This window comes from Ictidomys tridecemlineatus, chromosome 1, assembly GCF_052094955.1.
Source record: "Ictidomys tridecemlineatus isolate mIctTri1 chromosome 1, mIctTri1.hap1, whole genome shotgun sequence".
In the NCBI taxonomy this organism is placed as follows: Eukaryota; Metazoa; Chordata; class Mammalia; order Rodentia; family Sciuridae; genus Ictidomys; species Ictidomys tridecemlineatus.
In genome coordinates, this window is record NC_135477.1 from 53,110,888 (window position 1) to 53,135,783 (window position 24,896).

At 36.2% G+C, this 24,896-nt stretch overlaps 1 protein-coding gene and 1 pseudogene across 9 annotated transcripts in view; both read left to right on the forward strand.

Moving 5' to 3' along the window:
• Rufy2 (RUN and FYVE domain containing 2) overlaps window positions 1-24,896 on the forward strand; it is a 42,325-nt gene that overhangs the window by 2,029 nt on the left and 15,400 nt on the right. For 4 of the 9 annotated variants that reach the window (XM_078041281.1, XM_005325971.5, XM_078041275.1 and 1 more), the window contains exons 2-13: window positions 293-466; window positions 5,445-5,562; window positions 10,242-10,343; window positions 12,939-13,062; window positions 13,229-13,290; window positions 13,957-14,022; window positions 16,018-16,087; window positions 17,968-18,069; window positions 18,415-18,531; window positions 19,875-20,042; window positions 20,898-20,995; window positions 23,574-23,693. In XM_078041281.1, coding sequence (XP_077897407.1) covers window positions 293-466; window positions 5,445-5,562; window positions 10,242-10,343; window positions 12,939-13,062; window positions 13,229-13,290; window positions 13,957-14,022; window positions 16,018-16,087; window positions 17,968-18,069; window positions 18,415-18,531; window positions 19,875-20,042; window positions 20,898-20,995; window positions 23,574-23,693 — 1,321 coding nt within the window. Of the gene's footprint in view, window positions 1-292; window positions 467-5,444; window positions 5,563-10,241; window positions 10,344-12,938; window positions 13,063-13,228; window positions 13,291-13,956; window positions 14,023-16,017; window positions 16,088-17,967; window positions 18,070-18,414; window positions 18,532-19,874; window positions 20,043-20,897; window positions 20,996-21,743; window positions 23,352-23,530; window positions 23,694-24,019; window positions 24,060-24,667; window positions 24,859-24,896 lie in introns of those variants that run through there. The other 5 variants (XM_078041272.1, XM_040272262.2, XM_021726785.3 and 2 more) reach the window with 5 other exon arrangements.
• LOC120886036 (U4 spliceosomal RNA) lies at window positions 10,045-10,176 on the forward strand (annotated as a pseudogene).

The window sequence follows — 24,896 nt, forward strand, 5'->3', positions numbered from 1 at the left end:
CTTAGAAAATAATTTTAAAAACTCATTTTGTTAGGGAAGAGTTTCCATAAAGTAAAACAACTGTAGGAGAATGGCAAAACTGCAGAAACTTAAAAATGATTCAGACCTTTGGCTGGAGCAGGCATGGCAGTTTGCTATGGTATGAGTGAGAGAGACTTAAAGAGAAGTTAGGTAGGAGATATTCAGGAAAAAGGAAAAGCAAACCAGTGTTCATTTTATAGAGGAAGGGACAAAGTTTGTATATTTTTTATTGTCTTGTAAATGATATTGGATTCCTTTCTTGTATTTCCAGCTACAAAAGACCCTTCAGCTGTAGAGAGAGCAAACTTGTTAAACATGGCTAAACTGAGTATCAAAGGACTCATTGAATCTGCTCTCAGCTTTGGTCGCACTTTGGACTCTGACTATCCCCCTTTGCAGCAGTTCTTTGTCGTTATGGAACATTGTCTGAAACACGGTCTTAAAGGTATCATGAAATTTTTAAAAATTCACTTTAGAATCCCTCCCTTTCTATCTTAGATAGCCTAGAAAATGTATTTTTGAGGCCATAATTACTGTTATTTTGTGTTTAAAAATATTTCTTTTTCTTTTTTTTTTTTTAAATAGTTAGTGGGTTGATTTGGGGGAGAAATACCATTTTATTTTCTAATAGGTGATCTTCAGAAAATGCTTAATTGTTTGTAAATTTTTTTTCTTTATTAAACATTTTTTCAACATGTACCCTTGAACTGGTTTCCATTTTCTAGAGCAATCAGAATTATTTTAAATTTCAAACTTCAAATGGTGATATGAACTCAAAGTTTGAGATCTATTAAACAAATACATTGAAATAGTAGATAGCGTAGCTGGACATGGTGGTGTACCCCACCCCTGCAATCCCAGCTCAAGTTCAAGGGTACCCTTTGCTCAACAACTTAGTGAGAACTTGTCTCAAAAAATAAAAAGGTCTGGGGACATAGCTCTGTAGAATAATATCCCTGCGTTCAATCCCCAATGCTATGAAAAACAAAAACAAAAAACATTAGATTGTTAAAATAGGAACCTCCTTATTCTATGGGAACATATCTAGAGAAAGTATTCTCTGGTTTGGGTTATTATAGAAATGAAAGTGATCCCTGAAAAAGATCATCCATTCTATTATACATTCATATTGTGAATGTAAAATGTTTGTTTTATGCTTAATTTCTTTTTCCAGTACTAGAAATCAATCTCAGAGCCTCCTGCATGCCAGACAAGTACTCTACAACTGGGTCACATCCCCAGTCCTAATAATTAAAAGTTAAAGAGTAGGTCTTATACAACATATACTTAAAAATTAAATATAGACTTGAGGATGTGGCTAAGCACTTGCCTAGTGTGCTTGTAGCTCTGGGTTGAGTCTCTATCACCAGACACACACACACAAATGACAGTTTGATTTGTAGTTCATATGATCAGCATCTACATGGATGGTATATAAGAGTTGTATGCTAGCCTTCATGGTAGTACACACCTATAGCTAGTAGGGAGGCTGAGGCAGAAGGAAAGCAAGTTCCAAGCTAGCCTGGGCAACTTAGTGAGACCCTATCTGAAAAATAAAAAGAGTTGGGGATATAGCTTAGTGGTAAAACATCATTGGGTTCAATCTATAGTACCCCCCTTGCCAATTTTTTTTCTATATGATAATATTCATTTTTACTTTTGTTTAAAAATGATTTTTTAAGATATTAGGGATTGAACCTATGGATGCTCTATCACTGAGCTGTATCCCCAGGCTTTTTATGTTTTGATTACTACGGATTGAACCCCTAGCCCTTTTTATTTTTTATTTTGAGACAGGTTCTTGCTAAGTTACTTAGGTCCTCACTAAGTTTCGGAGGCTGGCCTGGAACTTGTGATCCTCCTGCCTCAGTCTCCTGAATCACTGGGATGACAAGTATGCACTGGCTAAAGAATTAAAATAATTTCTTAAAATTGAGCTGGGCATGGTGGCACACACTCTAATCTCAGCAGCTTGGAAGGCTGAGGCAAGAGGATTGTAAGTTCAAAGCCAGCCTCAGCAACTTAGTAAGACCCTGTCTCAAAACATAAAAGGGCTGGGGAGCAGGGCTTGGTGACTCACACCTGTAATCCCAGCAGCTTGGGAAGCTGGGACAGGAGGATTGTGAGTTCAAAGCCAGCCTCAGCAAAAATGAGGTGCTAAGCAACTCAGTGAGACCCTGTTGCTAAATAAATATTATATATACACACATATATTTTAGGGGATGTGGCTCAGTGGTTAAGTACCCTGGGTTCAATCCATAGAACCAAAAAGAAAAAAAATTATATGAATGATAGTGAAATATACTTTTTGGTACAGTATTCCCCCACCCTACCTTATCTGTGACCCCTCAGTGGATGTCCAAAACCATGAATAGTACCGAACCCTATGGTTTACTTTGTTTTTTCCTATGCATGACTATGAAAAAGTTTAATTATCATTTAGACACAGTAAGAGATTAACAACAATAATAAAATAGAAAAATTATTACAATATACAGTAATAGAAGTTGTGTGAATGTGGTCTGTATGGAATTTTCTATGTAATACTTTCAGACCATAGTTGACTACAGGTACCAAAGTATAGAAACCTCAGATAGAGGGAACTATTGAAGTATATCAAACAATATAACATAAAATAACTCAAGAGCTTTGTAATGTTGTGAACAACCAATTAAAAAAAAAAGAATTGTAATGCATTCCGCTGCCATATATAAATTTAAAAAAAGAGTTCTCAACAGTGCATTGCGCATGGAAGAGAAAAAAAAAACATAAAATAAAATAATGAATGGCACAGTGGCAAAAATCTGAAGTCCCAGCTACTCAAGAGACTGAGTTGGGAGGATTCATTGATCCCCAAGTTTGAGACCAACCTGGGCAACACAGTGAGAACCCATCTCAAAAACAAAAACAAACAAAAATCATAACTACAGAGAGCAAAATATGAATTCTGTTCGTTCCTTTCTATTCATCTTCCTGAAGAGAATCATTCTTTCAGTTATTTTTCTGTTTTTTTTTTCCCTTTTACTCTAAATACCATTGTGTTTTATTATCCTGCAATTTTTGTTTTTGGAGAACTTTACGTAGAAAGATTCCTAAGAGTATTATTACCAGGTCAAAAGATATAATTGGCATTGTACAGGCTTCACTGATTTATCAACTAGCAGTGGACAAGAGCATTTGTTTCCCCACATTTTTGTTCTCTCCTGATGTTGTCAGTCTCTAAACACGTTTTTTGTTTTGTTTTTGAGAGGAGCTCTCCTTATCTTGCCCAGGCTGGTCTCAAACTCTTAAGATCAAGCCACTCTCCTGCCTCAGACTCCCAAGTAGCTGCAACTCCAGGTGCTTCCACATTCTGCTTCAAAATACTTTGAATACATAGAAAATCACCAGTCTGGTCCAATCAGACCTTTGTGATTTTTAATTTCCTTTTCAAAAAATTTTATTTTTTAAAATAGCAGTGATGTAGATCTTTATTTTCCCAAAGCCTAATAAATTGGAATTTAGAATTTGCTGGCCAAAATAGTTATTTTCATAATTCATTATCATTTACAAAATATAGTAAGCCATTTTCTAGTAGTCATAGACTTATCCCCCCCCCTTTTTAGTACTAGAAATTGAACCCAGTGGCACTTTACTGCTGAGCTAGGTGCCCAACACTTTTTAAATTTTTATTTTGAGAAGGGTCTCACTAAGTTGCTTTGGAATAAGTTACTTAGGGCTCACTAAGTTCCTGAGGCTTGGAAGCCTCATGCCTCAGCCTCCATAGTTGCTGGATTACAGGTGTGTGTCATAGTGGCATCCCCAACCCTTTCTGTTATTTTTTTATATCTTTATTTTTATTTGTTTATTTTTATGTGGTGCTGGAGTATGAACCCAGGACCTCACGAGTGCGAGGCAAGCACTCTACCACTGAGCTACAACCCCAGCCCCCCTTTTTATTTTTTGAGACAGGGTCTTGCTAAGCTACTGAGAACCTTGCTAAATTCCTGAGACTGGCCTTAAATTTGGGATCCTCCTGCCTTAGCCTCCCAAGTGACTGGTGTGTACCAACCACCAAGCCTGACTCCTGCTTATCTTAATGCATCTAGGTTTTTTTGTTTTTTTGTGCTGGGGATTGAACCTAGTGGAGATTAACCCCTGAGCCATATCCCCAACCCTTTTAGTTTTTTTATTTTGAATAAGGGCCTTTTTATATATATTTAGTTATCGATGGACATTTATTTAATGAATTTATTTTTATATGGTGCTGAGACTTGAACCCAGTGCCTCACACATGCCAGGCAAGCACTCTGCCACTGAGCTACAACCCCATTCCCTTGATCAAGGGTCTCGCTAAAAAATAAATTCATAATTTTTCATAATTAAAAGGAAAACACCTTGTTATTTGTGCTTGGCTTATTTAAACTTGTAAAGATCAATCTGCAAGGGCTACCAGTCTTTATTTTTGTACTGGTCAAGATGAGTCTGGGGCTGAAGATGTAGTGAGTTCAATTCTTAGCACCACATAAACATAAACAAATAAAATAAAGGCATGCTGTCCATCTACCAAAAAAAAAAAAAAAAAAAAAAAGGATGAGTCTGGTCATTGATTAATTACTTGCTATATTCTTTTCTTTTTAAAGTGGTATAGGGGATTGAACCCAGGAGTTCTTTACGACTGAGTTGTATTCCTAGCCCTTTTGATTTTTTGATTTTGCAACAGGGTCTTACTAACTTGCCTAGGATGGTGTCAAACTTAGAATACTCCTGCCTCAGCCTCCTGTGTTGCTGGGATTACAGGGTGTGCCATCATGACCAACTCTGCCTGCATACTTTTGATATGAAAGACTGTCCCAAATGCATTTTTCCGATATGGCAAAATGTGTGTGTGTCAGGGGCAGAATGGGCAACAAGTTCCTGATTGAACAGGTTCCTGATCAAACAAGAATGGAAAAGTGGGGCATGGAGGGGCACACCTATAATTCCAGCTACTCAGAATGCCTAGATAGTATTGGAAGTTCCAAGTCAGTCTAGGCAATTTTATTGATACTTTGCCTCAAAATAAACAAAAACAAGGGCTGGAGATGTTGCTCAGTGGTAAAGAACCTCTTTACTACTTTGGGGCTGGGGCTGGGGTTGTGGCTCAGCAGTAGAGTGCTTGCTTAGCACCACAATAAAATAAAGGTCTTGTGTCCAACTGCAAGTAAAAAAAAAAAAAAAAAAAAAAAAAAAAAGATATATATATATCTATCACCTCTGGGTTAAATACCCAGTACCAAAAAAATTAGTTAAAAAAAATAAAGGAGTGGAAAGGTCTTTGAATAATGGTATGTTAAGTTAGAAATAATGAAACTGAATATTTAAGGTGAAGTTAATACCATTTTATATGTTGAAACTGTGGGTATTGTACTTTTTTCTTTCTTTCTTTTTTTTTTTCCCTCCAGTAAGAAAATCATTTTTGAGTTACAACAAAACTATTTGGGGCCCTCTGGAACTGGTGGAGAAACTTTACCCAGAAGCAGAGGAAATAGGAGCCAGTGTCCGAGACTTACCTGGTCTTAAGTAAGTAATGTTATTAGTGTTCATTCTTAACCTCCGCAGTGTGTTTACTGTCCTCTAACATACCTCATAGTTTATCATCTTCTCTCAGCCTTAATGATACCAAGAATTCAGTCCTTGTCTTGGGTAAAAATCCAATGACAAGGACAAGGTTTTAAGGAAAAAGAAGATTATTGCTTTGCCAGCAAAGGAGAATACACAGTGGACTCCTATCCCAGGGGCTGTGATTCTAACAACCAGGGGAAATAGTGGGATTTTAAAGAGGGGATACAAAGGCTACACTCTGGCTGTGCCTCCTCAGGAGTTTCAATTCAGCTTTAGCCTTGAGAGGTAGCCATTTCTCAGACCCCTTGATGCCAGCTCTGAAGTCTAGATTCCTTCATTCCTGTGCCCTGAGCTGAAAGACAGATAACTTGACCTAGGACAGAAAGGTTAATCTTGTTTCCCCATGATTAGGGAGGAAAAAAAGGAAGGGGGGGAGGATTCAGTTTTAAATTAAGCTGCAGTGGCGGAGCAGCAAGGGTTATATTCAAATCATGAGTGGACCCCTATTATATTACATACCCTTCTTTCTTTGTCTTCTAATAAAATTCTGTTCATGCTTTGTTTGTTTTTTGAACTAGGGATTGAACTCAGAGGTGCTTTACCACTGAGCCACATCTCCAGCCCCATCCCATTTTATTTTTTAAAATTTTTTTATTTTTAGGTGAACACAATATCTTTATTTTATTTTTATGTGGTGCTGAGGATTGAACTTAGTGCCTCACGCCCATCCCCATTTTAAAAATTTATTTAAAAAATTTTTGAGACAGTGTCTCACTAAGTTGCTTAGGGCTTGCTAAGTTGCTGAGACTGGCCTTGAATTTGTGATCCTCTTGCTTGAGCCTCTGGGATTACAGGCATGTACCCCAGTACTTGGCAAATTGTTTATGCTATATGATTCAGCTCAGATTTCACCTCCTTCAATAGAAGTTAACCATCCTTCCTTTTTTTTATTTTTATTTTTATTTATTTATTTATTTTTAAAGAGAGAGTGAGAGGGGGACAGAGAGAGAGAGAGAGAATTTTAACATTTATTAATTTTTTCTTAGTTCTCGGCGGACACAACATCTTTGTTGGTATGTGGTGCTGAGGATCGAACCCGGGCCGCACGCATGCCAGGCGAGCGCGCTACCACTCGAGCCACATCCCTAGCCCCCCCCTTTTTTTTTTAATATCTTTTTTTTTTTTTTTTTAAAGGACAGTCTTTTGCATATAATGATACAACACAACTTCTTTTTTTTTTTTTTTTTTAAGAGAGAATGAGAGAGGAGAGAGAGAGAATTTTTTTAATATTTATTTCTTAGTTCTCGGCGGACACAACATCTTTGTTGGTATGTGGTGCTGAGGATCGAACCCGGGCCACACGCATGCCAGGCGAGCGCGCTACTGCTTGAGCCACATCCCCAGCCCTTTTTTTAATATCTTTGCTTTATTTTATTTATTTTTATGTGGTGCTGAGAATTGAACCCAGGGCCTCACACATGCAAGGCACGTGCTCTACGGCTGAGCCACAACCCCAGTCCCCCCATCCTCCCTTTTAAGTTCTTACCACTAACGGAGGGAGTATATATGTGTGTGTGTGTGTGTGTGTGTGTGTGTGTGTGTGTGTGTTGTATCATTACTTCAGTTTCATTGTATTGTAGGAAATTGTAAGTCACTTTAAGAGGCTGTATCAACCTGGGTGCAGTGGCACACATCTATAATCCCAGCAATTCTGGAGACTGAGGCAGGAGGATCACAAGTTGAAGGCCAGGTTTGGCAATTTAGCAAGGCCCTAAGCAATTAGCAAGACTTTGACTCAAAATAAAAAATAAAACAAGGCCTGGGGATGGTGCTCAGTGGTAAAATGCCCCTAGGTTTAATCCTAGTTACCAAAAAAAAAAAAAAAAAAAAAAAAACCCAAAAAAGGATATATTAATTCTACATCTGTTCTGAGGGTTAAACTAGTTTCTTCAAAGTAGGCAGTCAATAACCATATGTTGAAGACTGAAGTAGGCTGAATCCAGGGCAAAGGTTCAGGAGAATTTTCAGTTAAACTCTTCGTATACCTTAGGGTTTGTGCAAATTGTTTCCTTCCACCTGAAATTGGAGCCTATAGCACCATCTGCTTATTTTGTTGGATTAATGTATGTGAAATGCCCTAAAAGCTGGAAACTTCCAGCTAAGAAATCTTGACTGTTGAAACCTTTGCTGAGAATTGGATTCAGGGCCTCACACGTGTTAGGCCTGTGGTCAGCCTCTGAGCTACACCCACAGCCCAAGGCTAAGTTCCATGTTTCTTTCTTTTTTCCCCTTTTTTGTACCAAAGGTTGAACCAGAGGCACTACACACTGAGCCATATCCCCAGCTCTTTTTTATTTTTCATTTTGAGACAGGATTTCTTTAAGTTGCATATGGCCTCACTAAGCTGCTGAGGCTGGCCTCAAACTTGCAATCCTCCAGAGATAACTTTTTTATGCTTAGGATTTTCTGTCAGGATTATCAGTTTGTTTTTTCCAACCCTGACTCTCTCAGTTTGTATTTTCTTTACAACTTAGGGTTTTATATGTTGTGGGGAATATGATAGTGTTTTTTCAAATATTCAGATATTTGTAAATTGGGCTTAATTGAGTGATAAGAATAAATCAATACTATCAAGCACTGTGTGGGTAATATATAATCTTTACAAAAATTGTCTCATTTGGTTGTTTTTTTTTTTTTTTTTTTTTTTGTTTTTTTTTTTGCTTTTGTAATAGGTGTTGAACCCAGGGGTGCTGAACTACATCTCCAGCCCTTTTTATGTTTTATTTTGAGATAAGGCCTTGCGAAGTGTCTAAGTCTGACTTTGAATTTATGATCCTCCTGCCTCAACCTCCCAAACTGCTGGGATTACAGACATATGGTACCACATCTGGCTCATTAAATGTTTGCTAATTTTATAGGGTATAATAATTGTATAGATGGAAAAAATTAAGGTCAGATAAGTGGTATGGGCTGGGCACGGTGGTGCATTTCTGTAATTCTAGTAAGTCAGGAGGCTGAGAGAGGAGGATTGTAAAGGCCAACCTCAACAAATTAGTGAGGCCCTAAGAAATTTAGTGAGACCCTGTCTCAAAATAAAAACAAAAACAAAAACAGAAAAATCTACCTGCCATTGGCTGGGGTTGGGGCTCAGTGGCAGAGCACTTGCCTAGAATGTGTGCGATACTAGGTTCAATCTTAGCACCGTATACAAAAATCAATAAAATAAAAGCATGCCGTCCATCTACAACTACAAAAAAATAAAAATAAATAAAACTACCTGCCAAAATCTTCTCTGCAAAAGAACATGTGAAAGTAAACTGGGCAAGGTGGTGCAGGCCTATATTCCCAGCAATTTAGGAGACTGAGGCAGGAAGATTGTTAATTTGAGGGCAGCTTCAGCAACTTGCAAGGCCTTAAACAACTTAGCAAAACCCTGTCTCCATAAAGGGTTGGGGATGTGGCTCAGCAGGTTAAGCATCCCAGGGTTCAATTCCCAGTACTTCAAAAAAAAAAAAAAAAAAAAAAAGAAGAAGAAAGTATGAATGATACCATTCTCTTAAAAAATCTTTAAAATTTGATTTTATTTTTACTAAAATATAGAATTTAAAATTTGGATAAAAGAAGTACGAGGTTTAATTTCTCTTTTTGTGCGTCTGGCCTCTTTCTTTCTTCCCACCCTACCTCCAACACCCTGTACTAGGGATTGAACTGAGGGGTTCTTTACTACTAAGCTACATCTCTACCTTTTTATTTTTTATTTTGAGACAAGGTCTCACTAAGTTGCCAAGGTTGACTTCAAATGTGTCATCCTCCTGCTTCAGCCTCCTGAGTCAGTGGGATTACATGGTGAGCCAACATGTCCAGCTGTATGCAGCTTTATTGATGCATTTTTGCCAATTCACTTTTTTTTTTAATTTTTGATATTTATTTTTCAGTTTTTGGTGGACACAACATCTTTCTTTGTATGTGGTGCTGAAGATAGAACCCGGGCCGCACGCATGCCAGGAGAGCGCACTGCCGCTTGAGCCACATCCCAGCCCCTGCCTATTCATTTTTAGAGGGCTAAGATTATTTAGACAAAATATTTCTTGTAGAAATATTCTTACTATTTAGTGAATCATTGTTTATTTATTAATTTTTAGATGAAGTCTCACTAAATTACTGAAGGCCTTACTAGATTGCTGAGGCCAGCCTCAAACTTGTGATCCTCTTGTTTTAGCCTCCAAAGTTGCTGGAATTATAGGCATGTGCTCCATGCTGGATGTGAATAATTTATTGGCACATTCTAATTATAATATTGTGATTTATTGTTACATATTTGTAACATAATTTGGTCAACTTCATTTCCCAGTATGGCTTCTTTTAAGGCATAAAATGGTACTTACATACCCTATAAGGAGCAGGGACTGGTTAACTTGATGGCTTAAAACTATAAAAACGAGCTTTGGACCATGGTAGCATCGTAGCCAATGAGGTTATCCAAGGTGTGATTATTGCTAATTGAAAACTATTAAACTGAAAAGAACACCATGATAAAATGGCTTTTTTCTTTGTTGTGTACCTCAACAGAGATGGAACATGTATTCCATGGTCTTAGAGCTAAGGCTATTTTCTGACCATTTGGTTCTTCTTTTTAGGACCCCACTGGGCCGTGCAAGAGCATGGCTTCGATTAGCCCTCATGCAGAAAAAAATGGCTGATTACCTGCGTTGCCTAATTATTCAGAGGGATCTCTTGAGGTTGGTACCATTAACTCATGTTCATTTTTTTTCATTTATATTCTCTCTTCTAAAAATGATCCAACCTGTAGTATAAAAGGATATATTAGATATAAAAATGTGACATGAAATACAAGAGGAGTAAAATGAAAGAGAGGAACTAACCCCAAATAGGAATACCATGGGGTTTTTATCAGCTAATATAGGAAAATTTACATATGTTCTGTTTCTAAGTTAGTTTATTTTTCTGAATTATAGTTAATTCTATGGATAAAAATTTGTTTTGGAATTTGGGGTTTAATTCTGTTTCTTCCTAGATCTTGAATGTCCAGTACAGATAAATGCTTCAACCGTGTTGTGAGCACGGTTTAAACTGAAGGTTAAATATTTAAGACAGACAACCAGAGAAAGGCAATCAGTCTTTCAAGGGAGGGTACCCAGGCAGCCTTTCATTTGTCCTTGGTGTTATAGTCTCTCTCTCAAAGTTTTGAAGAGCATGTTCCTGTTTTTGGATTTACGTATGACTTTGGTTCTATATCTCAGTAGTCCCGTTTGTAAAATGAGAATATCCATACTGTAAGCCCTGTTATATTTCTCAACAATATTCTGAAGATTGAGGAGGACATGAGATGGTGGTAACTACTTTGTGAGTATAGACAAGGGATTCTTAACCACTGAGCCACATCCCCAGTCCTTTAATAATTTTTTAAAATTTTGAGATAGGATCTTGTTAAGTTGCATAGGGCCTCGATAAATTGCTGAGGCTGGCTTTGAGTTTTTGATCCTCCCTCAGCTGGGATTTAGAAGTGTTAGCCACCACGCCTAGTATTAGATTACCCTACTTCTTTCACAGGTCTCTTATTTGAACTTTTTTTTAAATACAGATATCCACATGTGAATCTATATCTATCTATCTATCTACTTTGCAGTATTGGGGATTGAACTTAGGGGCATCTCCACCACTGAACTGCATCCCCAGTCCTTTTTTTATTCTGAGACAGGGTCTCACTAAATTGCTGAGGCTGTCCTGGAATTTGTGATCCTCTTGCTTCAGCCTTTTACCTTGCTGAGATTATAGGCATGCACCACTATGCCTGGCTTTCCATAAATATGTTTAAAAGATAACTTAAAATACACCTTTTTGGGCTGGGGATGTGGCTCAAGCGGTAGCGCGCTCGCCTGGCATGCGTGCGGCCCGGGTTGGATCCTCAGCACCACATACCAACAAAGATGTTGTGTCTGCCGAGAACTAAAAAATAAACATTAAAAAAAAAATTTCTCTCTCTCTCTCTCACTCTTTCTTTAAAAAAAAATACACCTTTGAAATGCACTGATTTGAACATGGGCTTTGAAATATTTCGTTATTGTTTTTATTTTTATTTATTTTGGTACTTCGGATTGAATTGAGGGGTGCTTATCCATTAAGCCACTTCCCCAGTCCTTTTTTTTTTTTAATTTTTTTTTAGTTGTTGATAGACCTTTATTATTATTTATTTATATGTGATGCTGCGAATCAAACCCAGTGCCTCATCCATGCTAGGCAAGCACTCTACCACTGAGCTATAATCCCAGCCCTTCCCCAGTCCTTTTTATATTTTATTTTGAGGTCTCACCAAATTACTTAGGACCTTGCTAAATTGCTAAGGCTGGTTTTGAACTTGCAATTCTCCTGCCTTAGCCTCCCAAGTTGCTAGGATTGCAAGCATGTGCCACCATAATTGGCCATTTTTATTTCAAAAAAATTTTTGTGTAGTATTAGGGATTGAACCTAGGGATGTTCTACCTCTGAACCATGACCCCAGCCTTTTTAATTTTTAATCTTGAGACAGGATCTCACTGAATTGTCAAAGTTGGCCTCAAACTTTTGATCCTCCTACCTCAGCCTCCCTAGTGCTAGGATTATAGGGGTGTTCCACCATGCCCAGCTTGAAATGTTTTATAGTTATTTTCCACCTTAGTTTTTATCCCAAAGGTTTTAGTGAATCCTAGTTCTGAAAATTCAGTTCTAATAAAATGAATAATCAGATTAGCAAATCGCTGCATGTGCTTGTTTATTACTGAGAATTGAAACCAGTGTGTTCTACCACTAAGCTATATCCTTTTTTTATTTTGAGGTAGGTTCTCACTAAGTTTTTGAGGCTACCCTCAAACCCGTAATCCTCTTGCCTCAGTCTCCCAATTGGCCGGGATTACAGGCCACAATGCCAGCCCACTGTCCTGAAAGTCGGAAATATTTCAGGTGTCAGTGTTGCCTTTCTTTCAATCTCACTTTGCTTTTCTCTTTCTCTCTTAAAATTACTTTTCCTGTTTTATTTCCTTTAGTCCTTTTTCTTCCAACTTTTTAAAAACATTTAAATTTTGAAAAGTTAACATGTAGAAAGGTTAATTTTAAAGTTATCGAACACAGCTGGGAGCATAACTCAGTGGGAGAGCGCTAGTGTAGAATGCATGAGGCCCTGGGTTCATCCCATAGCACTGCAAAAATTTTAAAAATAAAGGCATCTAATATGGATTGCATCCTTGTCTGCAAGGTGGGAGATAAGTTGCTAAGATTTCAAAGTTTTATTTTAGAAATAAATTTGTGATTTAAAGTTTTTGTTCTTCTAATTTTCACAGTGAGTTCTATGAATATCATGCACTAATGATGGAAGAAGAAGGAGCAGTAATTGTTGGACTGCTGGTTGGTCTGAATGTAATAGATGCTAATCTTTGTGTGAAGGGAGAGGATTTAGACTCACAAGTAAGTGCAGAAGGTTTTCAGTTTGCACACTTACTCTTGATCGAGATGTCACTCCAGGTTGTAAACAGTACTATTAAACACTAAAGAAAAATTAAGAGGGGAAAAAGAGTTGCATGATTAAGTATCATTTCTTCCCTTTAAATAAAAATAACCTTATTAATTTCAGGTTGGAGTGATTGATTTTTCCATGTATTTAAAAAATGAAGAAGATATTGGAAATAAAGAAAGGTATGATTTTCCTAAGTTATTTCACTTTTTAAAAATATTTATTTTTTAGGTTTTTTTTAGGTGGACACAATATCTTTATTTTACATTTATGGGTGCTGAGGATCGAACCCAGTGCCTCGCGCACGCTAGGCGAGCGCTCTACCACTGAGCTACAATCCCAGCCCCTTATTTCACTTTTTTAAAAAAATTTAGCTCTTTAAAAATCAATTTTAGATTAATGTATTTACATTGTGGTTTGTGTCCATGTCCCCTGTCACTCCAACCCCATGACTCCTTTTTTGTTTCATTTTACTTTCTTTAAAAGCTTTACAAAGCAAAATGAGAAAAATCAGTTGGAAGAAGGTGACTTTAATGTAAAGTAGGACTTTTGATCATACCTGTACTTAATAAGATCCATTTTAATAGGTGTGTTGTGTAATAATGCTGATTTATTTCAACGTCCAATTATTTAAAATATACTAACAGTGTTGTTAAGTCAAGTATTAGTGAATAATTTATTGAACAAAAATTATGATTACTTAGTACACAGTTTATATCTGAGACTACAAAAATTCTTGAATTTTGTTTTAAAGGCAAGACAATGTTGTTTTCTGATAATTTTTTAGATGATTTACATATTTTTCCCACCCTTCCAAATAGCATAAAGCTTCTTTTTCTCCCCTCTAGGAATGTTCAAATTGCTGCTATTTTAGACCAAAAAAATTATGTTGAAGAATTAAATAGACAACTCAAGTAAGTATTATGGATACCTCACATACTTATTAATATTCTTAGGCTTTGCTTTCAGTTTAAATCTTTCCTTTCTCCTAAGCTTAGTTAAGAAAGGGTGGAAAGAATATATAGAGAGAACAGAAATTAAGAATACATAGAATTGAGCTGGGTGTGGTGGTGCGTGCCTGTAATTCCAGCAATTTGGGAGGCTGAGGCAGAAGAATTTCAAATTCAAAGCAGCCTCATGAAAGCGAGGCGCTAAGCAACTCAGTGAGACCTTGTCTCTAAATAAAATACAAATTAGAACTGGGGGTGTGGATCAGTAGTCAAGTGCCCCTGAGTTCAATCCCTGGTACCTCAAAAAAGAAAAAGGTTTGGGGATATGGCTCAGTGGTTAAGCACCCCTAGGTTCAATCCCAAGTTCCAAAAAAAGAAAAGGAAAAAAAAAAGAGAGATAAAGAAAAATGATTTAATATGAACAGAAAAACATTTTTCTTATTTCACCAATCTTATATACAAATACTTGTGTCTGAGGGTGGTATAAAATTTGTTGTGTCTATAGATATAAAAAGAACAGATAAATAAAAATTGTTTGGTTTACTATAAATATTGCTGTAATAGATTATATTACATATTATTGGTAAAAGTTTGAGAGGATATTATCAAGTAGGCCTTGGACAACAAACCTAATAAATGTATAATAGTGTCCACTCCTTTTTTAAAAAATTTTTTTAATATTTATTTTTTAGTTATCGGCGGATGCAACATCTTTGTTGGTATGTGGTGCTGAGGATCGAACCTGGGCCGCACGCATGCCAGGCGAGCGCCCTACCGCTTGAGCCACATCCTTAGCCCACACTCCTTTTTTTTTTTTTTTGGTTCTAGATATTGAACCCAGGAGTGTTTTACCACTGAACTTCATCCCTAACCTTTTTAAAATCATTTATTTATTTATTTATTTGTTTGTTTGTTATAGTTGGACACAATTCCTTTATTTATTTATTTTTATATGGTGCTGAGGATCTAACCCAGGGCCTTGCATGTGCAAGGCGAGCACTCAACTGCTGAGCTACAATTTCAGCCCTAAAATTTTTTATGTTGAGGGGCTGGAGTTATAGCTCAGTAGTAGAGTGCTTGCCTCACATGTGTGAGGAACGGGGTTCATTTCTCAGCACCACGTATAAATAAATAAATAAAGGTCCATTGACAACTGAAAAAATATTTAATTTTTTTTTGTGTGTGTGTGAGACAGGTCTTACTAAGTTGCTGAGGCTCATCTTGACCTCGCTATTCTCTGCCTCAGCTTTCCCAGTCGCTGGAATTATAAATGTACACCACTGTGTCCTGCTAGTATCCACTCTTGATCCACTTAGAAATACAAAACCAAATGTGTTTGTGTAGAGTTACATGCATTTTGACTATATTCACGAAAGATAGTGTGTCTAGGTATCAGCCAAATGGGTACCTGCTGCTGGGTATCTCATATCCATGTTTTTCAAGCTATGTGTGACTTTGAAGGTTTGTTTCTAAGTTATTATGAAAATAGGGGAAACAGATTGGGAGTTGAACTGATTAGAGACTGTACATTTAAAATTTATCCTTTTAAAAATAATTTAAATTTTAACAATATTTATTTTGTGTGGAATTTCCATTCCTCAACTGGTAAATGTTACCAGTTAAATGTAAGAAGGACTCCAAGAAGACAATGAAAAATGAACAGACCTAGGTTGATTATTTTGTTTTTTTATTACGGTGTTGGGGATGGAACCCAGGGCCTTGCACATGGTAGGCATGTGCTCTACCACTGAGCTATATCACCAGTCCTAGTATGTGAGTAGAAATATTGTTTTGCTGTCCTAGCCAAATAAGTTATCCTAGTAAATGAAATTTCCCACTTCCAGACATATGTTCAGGATAGTTGGTATATGTCACATAATGAGTCCAGGATAACATTGATTTTCTTGCCTTCGTGAGTTTGTATGATTGTGAATGAGTTTTTTCTTTTGTTAATTTCAGCAGTACAGTCAGCAGCCTCCACTCAAGAGTCGATTCATTGGAAAAGTCAAACACTAAGCTGATTGAAGAGGTATTGTCTCCCAGTAATGGATGATTTTTTTTGATGGATCTACTATTTGTGATCCTTTTCCCTTTTAAGTATAAAGCCATTAAGTGGATCTGTACACACACACACTTTTATCATGATGGAATACTTGCATTTATAATTGGTGATTGTGAATTCTAGGAACAACATATATTCATAGACAAATTCCCAGTTATGCAAATCTGTGAGATACTATTGAGATACTTAACTTCTGAAAATGAGCGCCAGAGATGAAGCTCACATAGACTTTTCTATAGATAAGTTATGATTCTCATTTTAAATCTGAATGATATGCATTTAGATAGTGGATTGACCTATAGTTAGAAATTCTTTTTTCATTGACACTGTGTGTCCCTGTTTTTCCACTATTCAGCTTACTTTTCTTCACAAGCATCATTGCATGGTTGTGTCTGCCCTTCTTCAACCCTCTCATGTGTAAAAGTCATCCCATTTGTCCTGGTTTCCTCTGTTGTGAATGTGGCAATCCAGTGGTCTGAGAGCTCATTTGAAGAATTAGAAACTTGTCTCAGCTGTCTTGTTCAAACTATTTGCAGTTATTTTTCTAGAAAAGTTAAAATCTATCAGTCAGGAGTGGTGGTGCATGGCTTTAATCCCAGCTATGTGGGAATCTGTGGATTGGAGAATCACAAGTTTGAGGCCACCTTGAGAAATTTAGTGAGACTCTGGCTCAAAATAAATATCTACCAAATCAAAGAACTTTTGCTTCCTATTTTCAAGATTTTTTTAGACTAGAAGAAGAAGCCTGTTATTAGTACTATGAACCCTATTTTCCAATTAAAATTCTTAATTCTTTAAGAATTGGCCTGTTCTTGAGGCTGGGGGTTGCTCAGTGGTAGAGCGTTTGCCTAGCATGTGTGAGGCACTGGTTCAATCCCCAGAACCACATAAAACTAATCAAATAAAATAAAGGTATTGTGTCCATCTACAATAAAAATAAAAAATAAAAAAGAGAATTGGCCTGCTCTTTCTAAATCATAGAATACTTGATGCTTTACAGTATTGCAATTCAAAATCTATCTTTATGTTGATGATTGGACTCATTGGGCCCATTATTGCTGCTTACTAGTTCATGCCTCTTCTTTTTGGTGCATGTGTGGCACTGGGAATTGAACCCAGGGATACTCCACTACTGAGCCACATCCCCAGTCCTTTTTATATTTTATTTTGAGATAGGATCTTGCTAAGCTGTTTAGAGCCTTGCTAAGTTGCTGAGGCTGGCTTTGAATTCGAGATCCTCCTACTCGGGCTCCCAAGCTGCTGAGATTACAAGTATGCATTACTGAGCTCAGCTGCCTTTTAAATTTTGAGACAGATTCTCTCTAAGTTGCTGAGGCTGGCCTTGAATTTGCCATTCTCCTGCATCAGTCTCCTGAGTTGCTGGGATTACAGGCATGAGTTACCATGCATAGTTATCCTGTTACATTTTCAATGACAGCACAACCTTCTTTTCTTATGTGTGTTTCTATTTTTACACAAGGCTTTATTATCATCTTGTTTAATGCATAATTGAGTACATATATATTTATTTATTTATATAATGCTCACAGACTTTTCATTCTGGACATATTATAAACCTCACAGTAAGCATAACATGATTGTTATAAGCATAACAAATAAGCTTAATGTGTTTTAATGACAAAAGGAAATAGTAGAAATAGTACAAGAGGAAATAATTTTTAATTGGTATTTTGGGATAATAACACATTTTTCTCATGAAAATTTTTGTAAGCGTAAGACATTTTACTAGTTTTAGGATTTTATTTTCTGTTTATAGCCATGAACATAACCTGTAAGGCAAGTATGTTTAAAATCTTTTTTCTTTGTTCTTGTTTCATAATATTTAGTTAGCAATAGCAAAGAATAATATTATTAAACTCCAAGAAGAAAACCATCAATTACGGAGTGAAAATAAAATGATTTTAATGAAGACGCAGCAGCACCTAGAGGTAAGTACAGACTGCTTTCAGACAGATTATCCTGTATGAGAAATTAAGGGACTTTTGCTTAGTCTAGATATTTCTGTGCTATATTAATAGTAGTAATTATAGAATAAAAAGTTTGCTTTCTTAGCCAGTCATGGTGGTGCCTGCCTATTATTCCCACTACCTAGGAGACTGAGGCAGAAGGTTGGCAAGTTTGAGGCCAGCCCCAGCAATTGAACAAGACTCTGCCTCAAAAATAAATAAATAAAGGTTGGGGATGTAGCTCAGTGATAAAGAGCTTTTTGGTTTAATTCCCAGCAACAAACAAAACAAGACAAAACACAAGTTGTTTTGTTCTTTTCTTCCTAGGTCACCAAAGTGGATGTGGAAACAGAACTTCAAACATATAAGCATTCTCGGCAGGGGCTGGATGAGATGTATAATGACGCCAGAAGGCAGCTTCGAGATGAATCTCAGTTACGACAGGTAGCTTCCATTCAAGTTAGTTAGCAAAATCCTGGGAATAATTTACCTTCAAGCAAGTTACCATTTTGAATGTTCCAGTCTTTGATGTGGGAGAGCTAATTCACCTCCTTAATGTTCTCAGAGTTTTTAATGCCCACTCCATTAGCATTTTTGAAACTGTGAGTTATAATTTATGGTTATAAAATGAATGAATTGTGATCAACATTGCAAAAAATGAAATAGAATTTAATTAAATATGCAAATATTGGTAAAGTCATGTTTAAAATTAACTTTTTTTTTAGCCCTTTAAATTATGTAATGTACAGAAAAAATAAATGTTCAGCCTAATCTATAACACTGTAACCACTACCCAGGTCAAGAGGAGAATATTGCCAGCTTTTTGTCCCCTTTTGCTGTTTGTAACATTAGGACACTTGTTTTTTTAAAATATTTATTTATTTTTGTATCTTTAGTGTTTTTTTTAATGTGGATGTATTAGTTTGTTTTTATGTGGTGCCGAGGATCAAACCCGGTGCCGAGGATCAAACCCAGTGCCTCATGCATGCTAGGCGAGCACTCTACCACTGAGCCACCACCCTAGCCCCAGGAAACTTCTTAATCTGACAAAAATTCTTTAAAAAATTGAACTTATCTTGAGCTATCTTTGGTCTTGTTGCTTCATTAGCTTTTGCTTACAAAAAAATTAATACTGAATTTATGAGGCATAAAATATTCTTAAACATTAGAATAATAATGATTAACAGAATATAGAAGATATTTTCTTATTTTTTTAAAATTTTTTTTCAGTTGTAGATGGACACAATACCTTTATTTATTTTTATGTGGTGCTGGGGATAAACTCAGTGCTTCACACATGCTAGGCAAGTGTTCTAACCATTGAGCCACAACTCCAGCCCAGAAGATATCTTCATTTCAGTAAAAAATGCATTTGAAAATATTTAAAATTATGTTGTTATAGACCTGGTTGATTTCCTTTAGTGGACTTAAAAAGGAGAGAGTAGTAAATCTTTCAGATCTCATTTATTGTCCTGTAGCTGATTTTGACATTTATTTATTTAGTTGTTGATTTATTTTTTAGTTTTAGGTGGACACAATATCTTTTATGTTTATGTGGTGCTGAGGATCAAACCCAGTCCTCACGCATGCCAGGCGAGCGTGCTACCACTTGAGCCACATCCCTAGCCCTGGAACTTTATTTTATTCATTTATTTATATGTGGTGCTGAGAAATTAATCCAGTGCCTCACACACGTGAGGCAAGTGCTCTACCACTGAGCCAGAACTGCAGCCCTGATTTAGACATCTTGAAGTGGCATGTGAATTGAAGATGTGTTTAAATTGCAGGATGTGGAGAATGAGCTATCAGTACAAGTTAGTATGAAACATGAGATTGAACTTGCCATGAAGTTGTTGGAGAAAGATATCCATGAGAAACAAGATACTCTAATAGGCCTTCGACAACAACTAGAGGAGGTTAAAGCAATTAACATAGAGATGTATCGAAAGTTACAGGTAAAGAATGTTCAGTTCTTACAATTTTTCTTTATCTTTCTTTTCTCTCTCTCTCTCTCTCTCTCTTTTTTTTTTTTGTACTGCTCAGGCCTTATGCATATACAGGCAAATGCTCAGACACTGAAATACACCCCAGCCCAATTTCTTTTTATATAAATTAAGACAAATATTTGTAGGAAAGGTTTGGTTTTTATTTTTTATTTTTTTGAGGGTACAGGGGATTGAACTCAGAGATAAAGCACCTCTGAGTTCAATCCCCAGTACCATCCCCTCCTCTCCAAAAATGTAATGAAAACATCAAGGAACAAGTTAAATATAACCTGTATGTATGTGTGCATGATGGGCTCTGGGGATTAAACCCACCGCCTTGCATCTGCTAAACACATACTCTAAATCACAGTTATCAAGAGCTCCTAGTATCAAGATTAAATCTTTTGGAAAAACTCTCAAATCTAAATTTGTAATATATTTTGTTAAACTTCTTCACACACTGGTGCTGAGAAAGATTTCAATTTGATTGAAATACTTTGTGATCATAGTTGGAATTTTCTAATAGTGTGGTAAAATTGCTATTAAGTAGACTTGTTGCTGAAAGCCCTTTACAATTTAATTAATTTTTAAAATGGCCTGTTCTACATGTATTTATCCTGTTGTCTTCCAAAAACATTGAAGTTTGAGTTTTTTCTTTATTTTAAATGAAGACTAGTAGCACTATTTTATATCATAGCATTATTTTAATGTGTAAATTAGTCCTGCTCATTTAAAGTAACAATCCCATTGCAAGATGCTGTAGGAAGCATAAACATTCAGGTTTAAAAATGAAAACCACTGTGGCTTTTATGTCTTTGTAAAAAGGGTTGTGAAGATGGCTTGAAAGAAAAAAATGAAATAATTGCCCGACTAGAAGAAAAAACCAATAAAATTACTGTAGCCATGAGGCAGCTGGAACAAAGGTACAGCATTTCCAGTACTAGTTTCTTTTTTCTCCTTCTTCCCTCCTTTTTCTTTATTTAGCTCTGACATTTGCCACAAAAAAATTAGGAAGATATAGATTAGCACTTTTTTGTTTAAGCTGAACAGGATTTTGCATTTTTTGTTTTGGTTGTTGCATGGAATCAAGTTGCTTTATATTGGGCTGATTCATTTGAAGTCCCTATCTTGTAGATTTTTTTTTTTAAAGGCCTAATGCCAGCAATTTCATGTGGTTCAGTCTAAAACATACACAAACAAAAACGTGAAAAAAATTAATAGTGAACAAAATCAATGTTGGGATTATCCCTGATTGATTTCCATGCATATGAATTGTCATACTGTTTGCCATTCACCATCTCTTTATCTGAAATCAAGCATCTGAACTAGTTGTTTAGTTTTGCTTCTTGGAGCTAGGACCCTCAACCCAACCCAAGATACAATTTTGTTTAAATTGAATCGTTTTATATCGGCATTTTTCACTTTTATTGTTGGAAAATGTAATGTATTTCCATTGCCCTGTCATGTTGATGTCAACATATGTCTTATCATTGCTTTCTTTGAATCTATTTATGAAAAACATAACTATTAATGCTTTATTGACATGGATATTCTTTTATTGACATCCTCTTTCTTCTTTTTTCTTTTTTGTTTTCTTTATCCCCATTTTTACATTTTGGACATCTTTATTACCTTTTTCTGTCTTTGATTTCTGTCCATTCCATTATGAAGTGACAATGATTTGCTAACTCAAACTAGGACGATTGCAATGTCATTGGTGAAATGTGCCACCAGTGACACTCAGGACCAGTACAAGCTGGTCAAAGATATATCTTTCTGAAAACCATTTGTGTTGAACAGACTGAAATATAACCCACAATTTTATAATATACTAAATAGAAAAGAATTTATGCTATTAAGTATTCTAAAAGGGTATTAGCAAGGAGCCCTGTACATTTCTTGGTTGGCTGCTGTGGTAGTACACTGCCATAAAGCAGACAGGTGCACTTGGATTTACAAAAATACATTCCTCAAACCTTGTGCACAAGGGCTGATTTGAGTATTGACCGTTTGGAGGTCAGGATTTTCAAATGCAGTTTTATCTTTTTAGCTACTTTTTGATGGAAAAATATAAAAATAAAATAAGTTAACTTTTGGTTTCACAATATGTTGGCACAGATATTTCCCCCAACATTGGCCCACTCTTTGCCTCATGACTCCCTTACTGATTTTTAAATATGTTTTAATATAGTTTACAATCCAGATTGGCCATCATTCTGTGCTTTAGCATTTTTCAGTTTACCAGTTCCCTCTAGCCCTCTTTTGTGATAGCACAACTTCAAGGCCTACCTCACTGACTTTTATTTTACTTTCTGTGTCCTTAGATAAGAGCTTGGGTCCACCCCCACTGCCTTAATATTTTAATTTAAATTAAACTTAGAGATAACTTAGTAACTTAGTTACTTTCCTTTCCTTGGAAGCAGCATTTATACTCTTGAAATATGTGAGGGTTGCCCCATTAGTATGATTTCAAGGCTCTTAAAGAGGCTTTAAGGTTCTAGAGGGGCTGGAGATATAGCTCAGTTGGTAGAGTGCTTGCCTCACAGGCACAAAGCCCTGGGTTCAATCCCCAGCACCACACACACACACACACACAAAAAAAAAAAAAAAAAAAAAAAAGAAAGAAAGAAAGAAAGGCTCTAGAAAGGAAGAGGTAGGTTTTTTTGGTTAGTAGAACAGAAATTTCTCTTGCGATTCCCTACAAGGAATTAATGTCCTTGAATCTTGGGAAATATTTTCTTATAAAATAATGAAGTCAAGTCTCAGAAATCTTGATGGCCAAGGGAGGTAGGGAGTGGAGCTAAGGCTGGGGCGAAGCAATGACTTACAAAGAAAAACAGGAAAAATTGAAAATCATGTTTTTAGCTAATTTTTAATGTTTGGTGGTGAGGAACAAAAATGATCTCTAGAGAATGGTGCCAACTAGCACTAAATTCTTTTTGAATCTTAAATGCACACACACATATACACATATAATAGAGCTTTGGCATTATTTAGTAAATGCATAAAGATCCTCTAGGAAGGATCCTGCTGTTATTGGAGTTATTGTAGGTCTTTGCTCTTGGCCCCATAGCACACTTGATTCCTGGCATAGACATCTTAGCATAACATACAGCAGGTGGCTTCTTCACCTAGTATAGACCTAAGTACTATAGTTTTCATGGTTTTGTAAAAAGGCAGTAACATACCTATCAATTCATTATGCTCTAGATAAATGGTAAAGACTGTATTGCTTTGCATTGTTAATTATGAACAAGAAATAAAACAAATTTGAAGATAGTATTCTGGGCATATTATATGTTGTGTTGAAAAAAAAATCACAAAAACAGTTTCTAGACATTGTGTGGCTCTTTCACGTTTGAGTTTGTGAGTTTTCCCCCAAACTTTGTTTTCATTTAGAAATGTTTCTATTTCCCCATTTTTCTTTTATTTGTCTTCTTCACCCTTTTACACCCTAGTTCTAGCCTCAGTTTTACCCAAAGTTGATTTGAATTACACCAGATTGCAGCAAGCAGAGAAGGCGCAAATGGAAGCTGAAGATGAGGATGAGAAATATCTACAAGAGTGTCTGAGTCAATCTGACAGTCTGCAGAAACAAATCTCTCAAAAAGAGAAACAGCTGTGAGTATTTTGCTCTTGGAAACAAAAACTGTATTAATATGATCCACCCACCCGACCTTTTTGGCACATATGATAGAATACCAATGTTTTTATTTATCTGGTGATACCAGCCAGTATGTTCACTTAAAAAAAAAAATATTGGGCTGGGAATGTAGTTTAGTGGAAGAGTGTTTGCCTAACATGCACGAGGCCCTGGTTTCAGTCCCCAGCCCTGAAAAAAAAAAAATCAAACATTTAAAAAACTTTATTTATGGTAATATTTATGTTTTTATTCCAATTATTAATTTAAAAAAATTTTTAAGTTATTGATGGACTTTTATTTATAGGTGGTGCTGAGAATTGAACCCAGTGTCTCACACGTGCTAGGCAAGTATTCTACCACTGGGCTACACACTCAGCCCTCTCATTATTATTATTATGACTATTTTGGCATTGGGGATTAAACTTAGGGGTACCACTGAGCTGCATCCCTAGTCCCTAGCCCTCTTAAAAATTTTTTGTATTTTGAGACAGGGTCTTGCTAAGTTGCTGAGGCTGGCTTTGAATTTGTGATCCTCCTGCCTCAGCCTCCCAAATTATTGGGATTACAGGTGTGTACCACCACACCTGGCTGCCTTTTAGGTTTTTTAAAATATATTTTAAATAATTTTTAAATATTTATTTTTTAGTTGTAGTTGTACACAATACCTTTATTTTACTTATTTATTTTTATGTGGTGCTGAGGATTGAACCCAGGGCCTTGAACATGCTAGGTGAGCACTTTACCACTGAGCCACAACTCCAGCCCCAACTTTATTTTTTTTATGTGATCCTAAGGATTGAACCTAGTGTCTCATGCGTGCTAGGCAAGTTACAAACCCATCCCCTGCATTTTAGTTTTTATTTTATTTTATTTTTTTTAAACAGTGTCGAACACCAAACTTTTTTTTTTTTTTTGAGAGAGAGAGAGAGAATTTTTAATATTTATTTTTTAGTATTTGGCGGACACAACATCTTTTTTGTATGTGATGCTGAGGATCGAACCCGGGACGCCCACATGCCAGGTGAACATGCTACCGCTTGAGCCACATCCCCAGCCCTAGTTTTTATTTTATAAATATCGATATTTCCCCCCAGGAAATATGTATACCACTTTTGTTATTAAAAGCAAACAATGAAAAATAGAGATCTATGTATTATGTTAACATATCATTGAAACAAGCA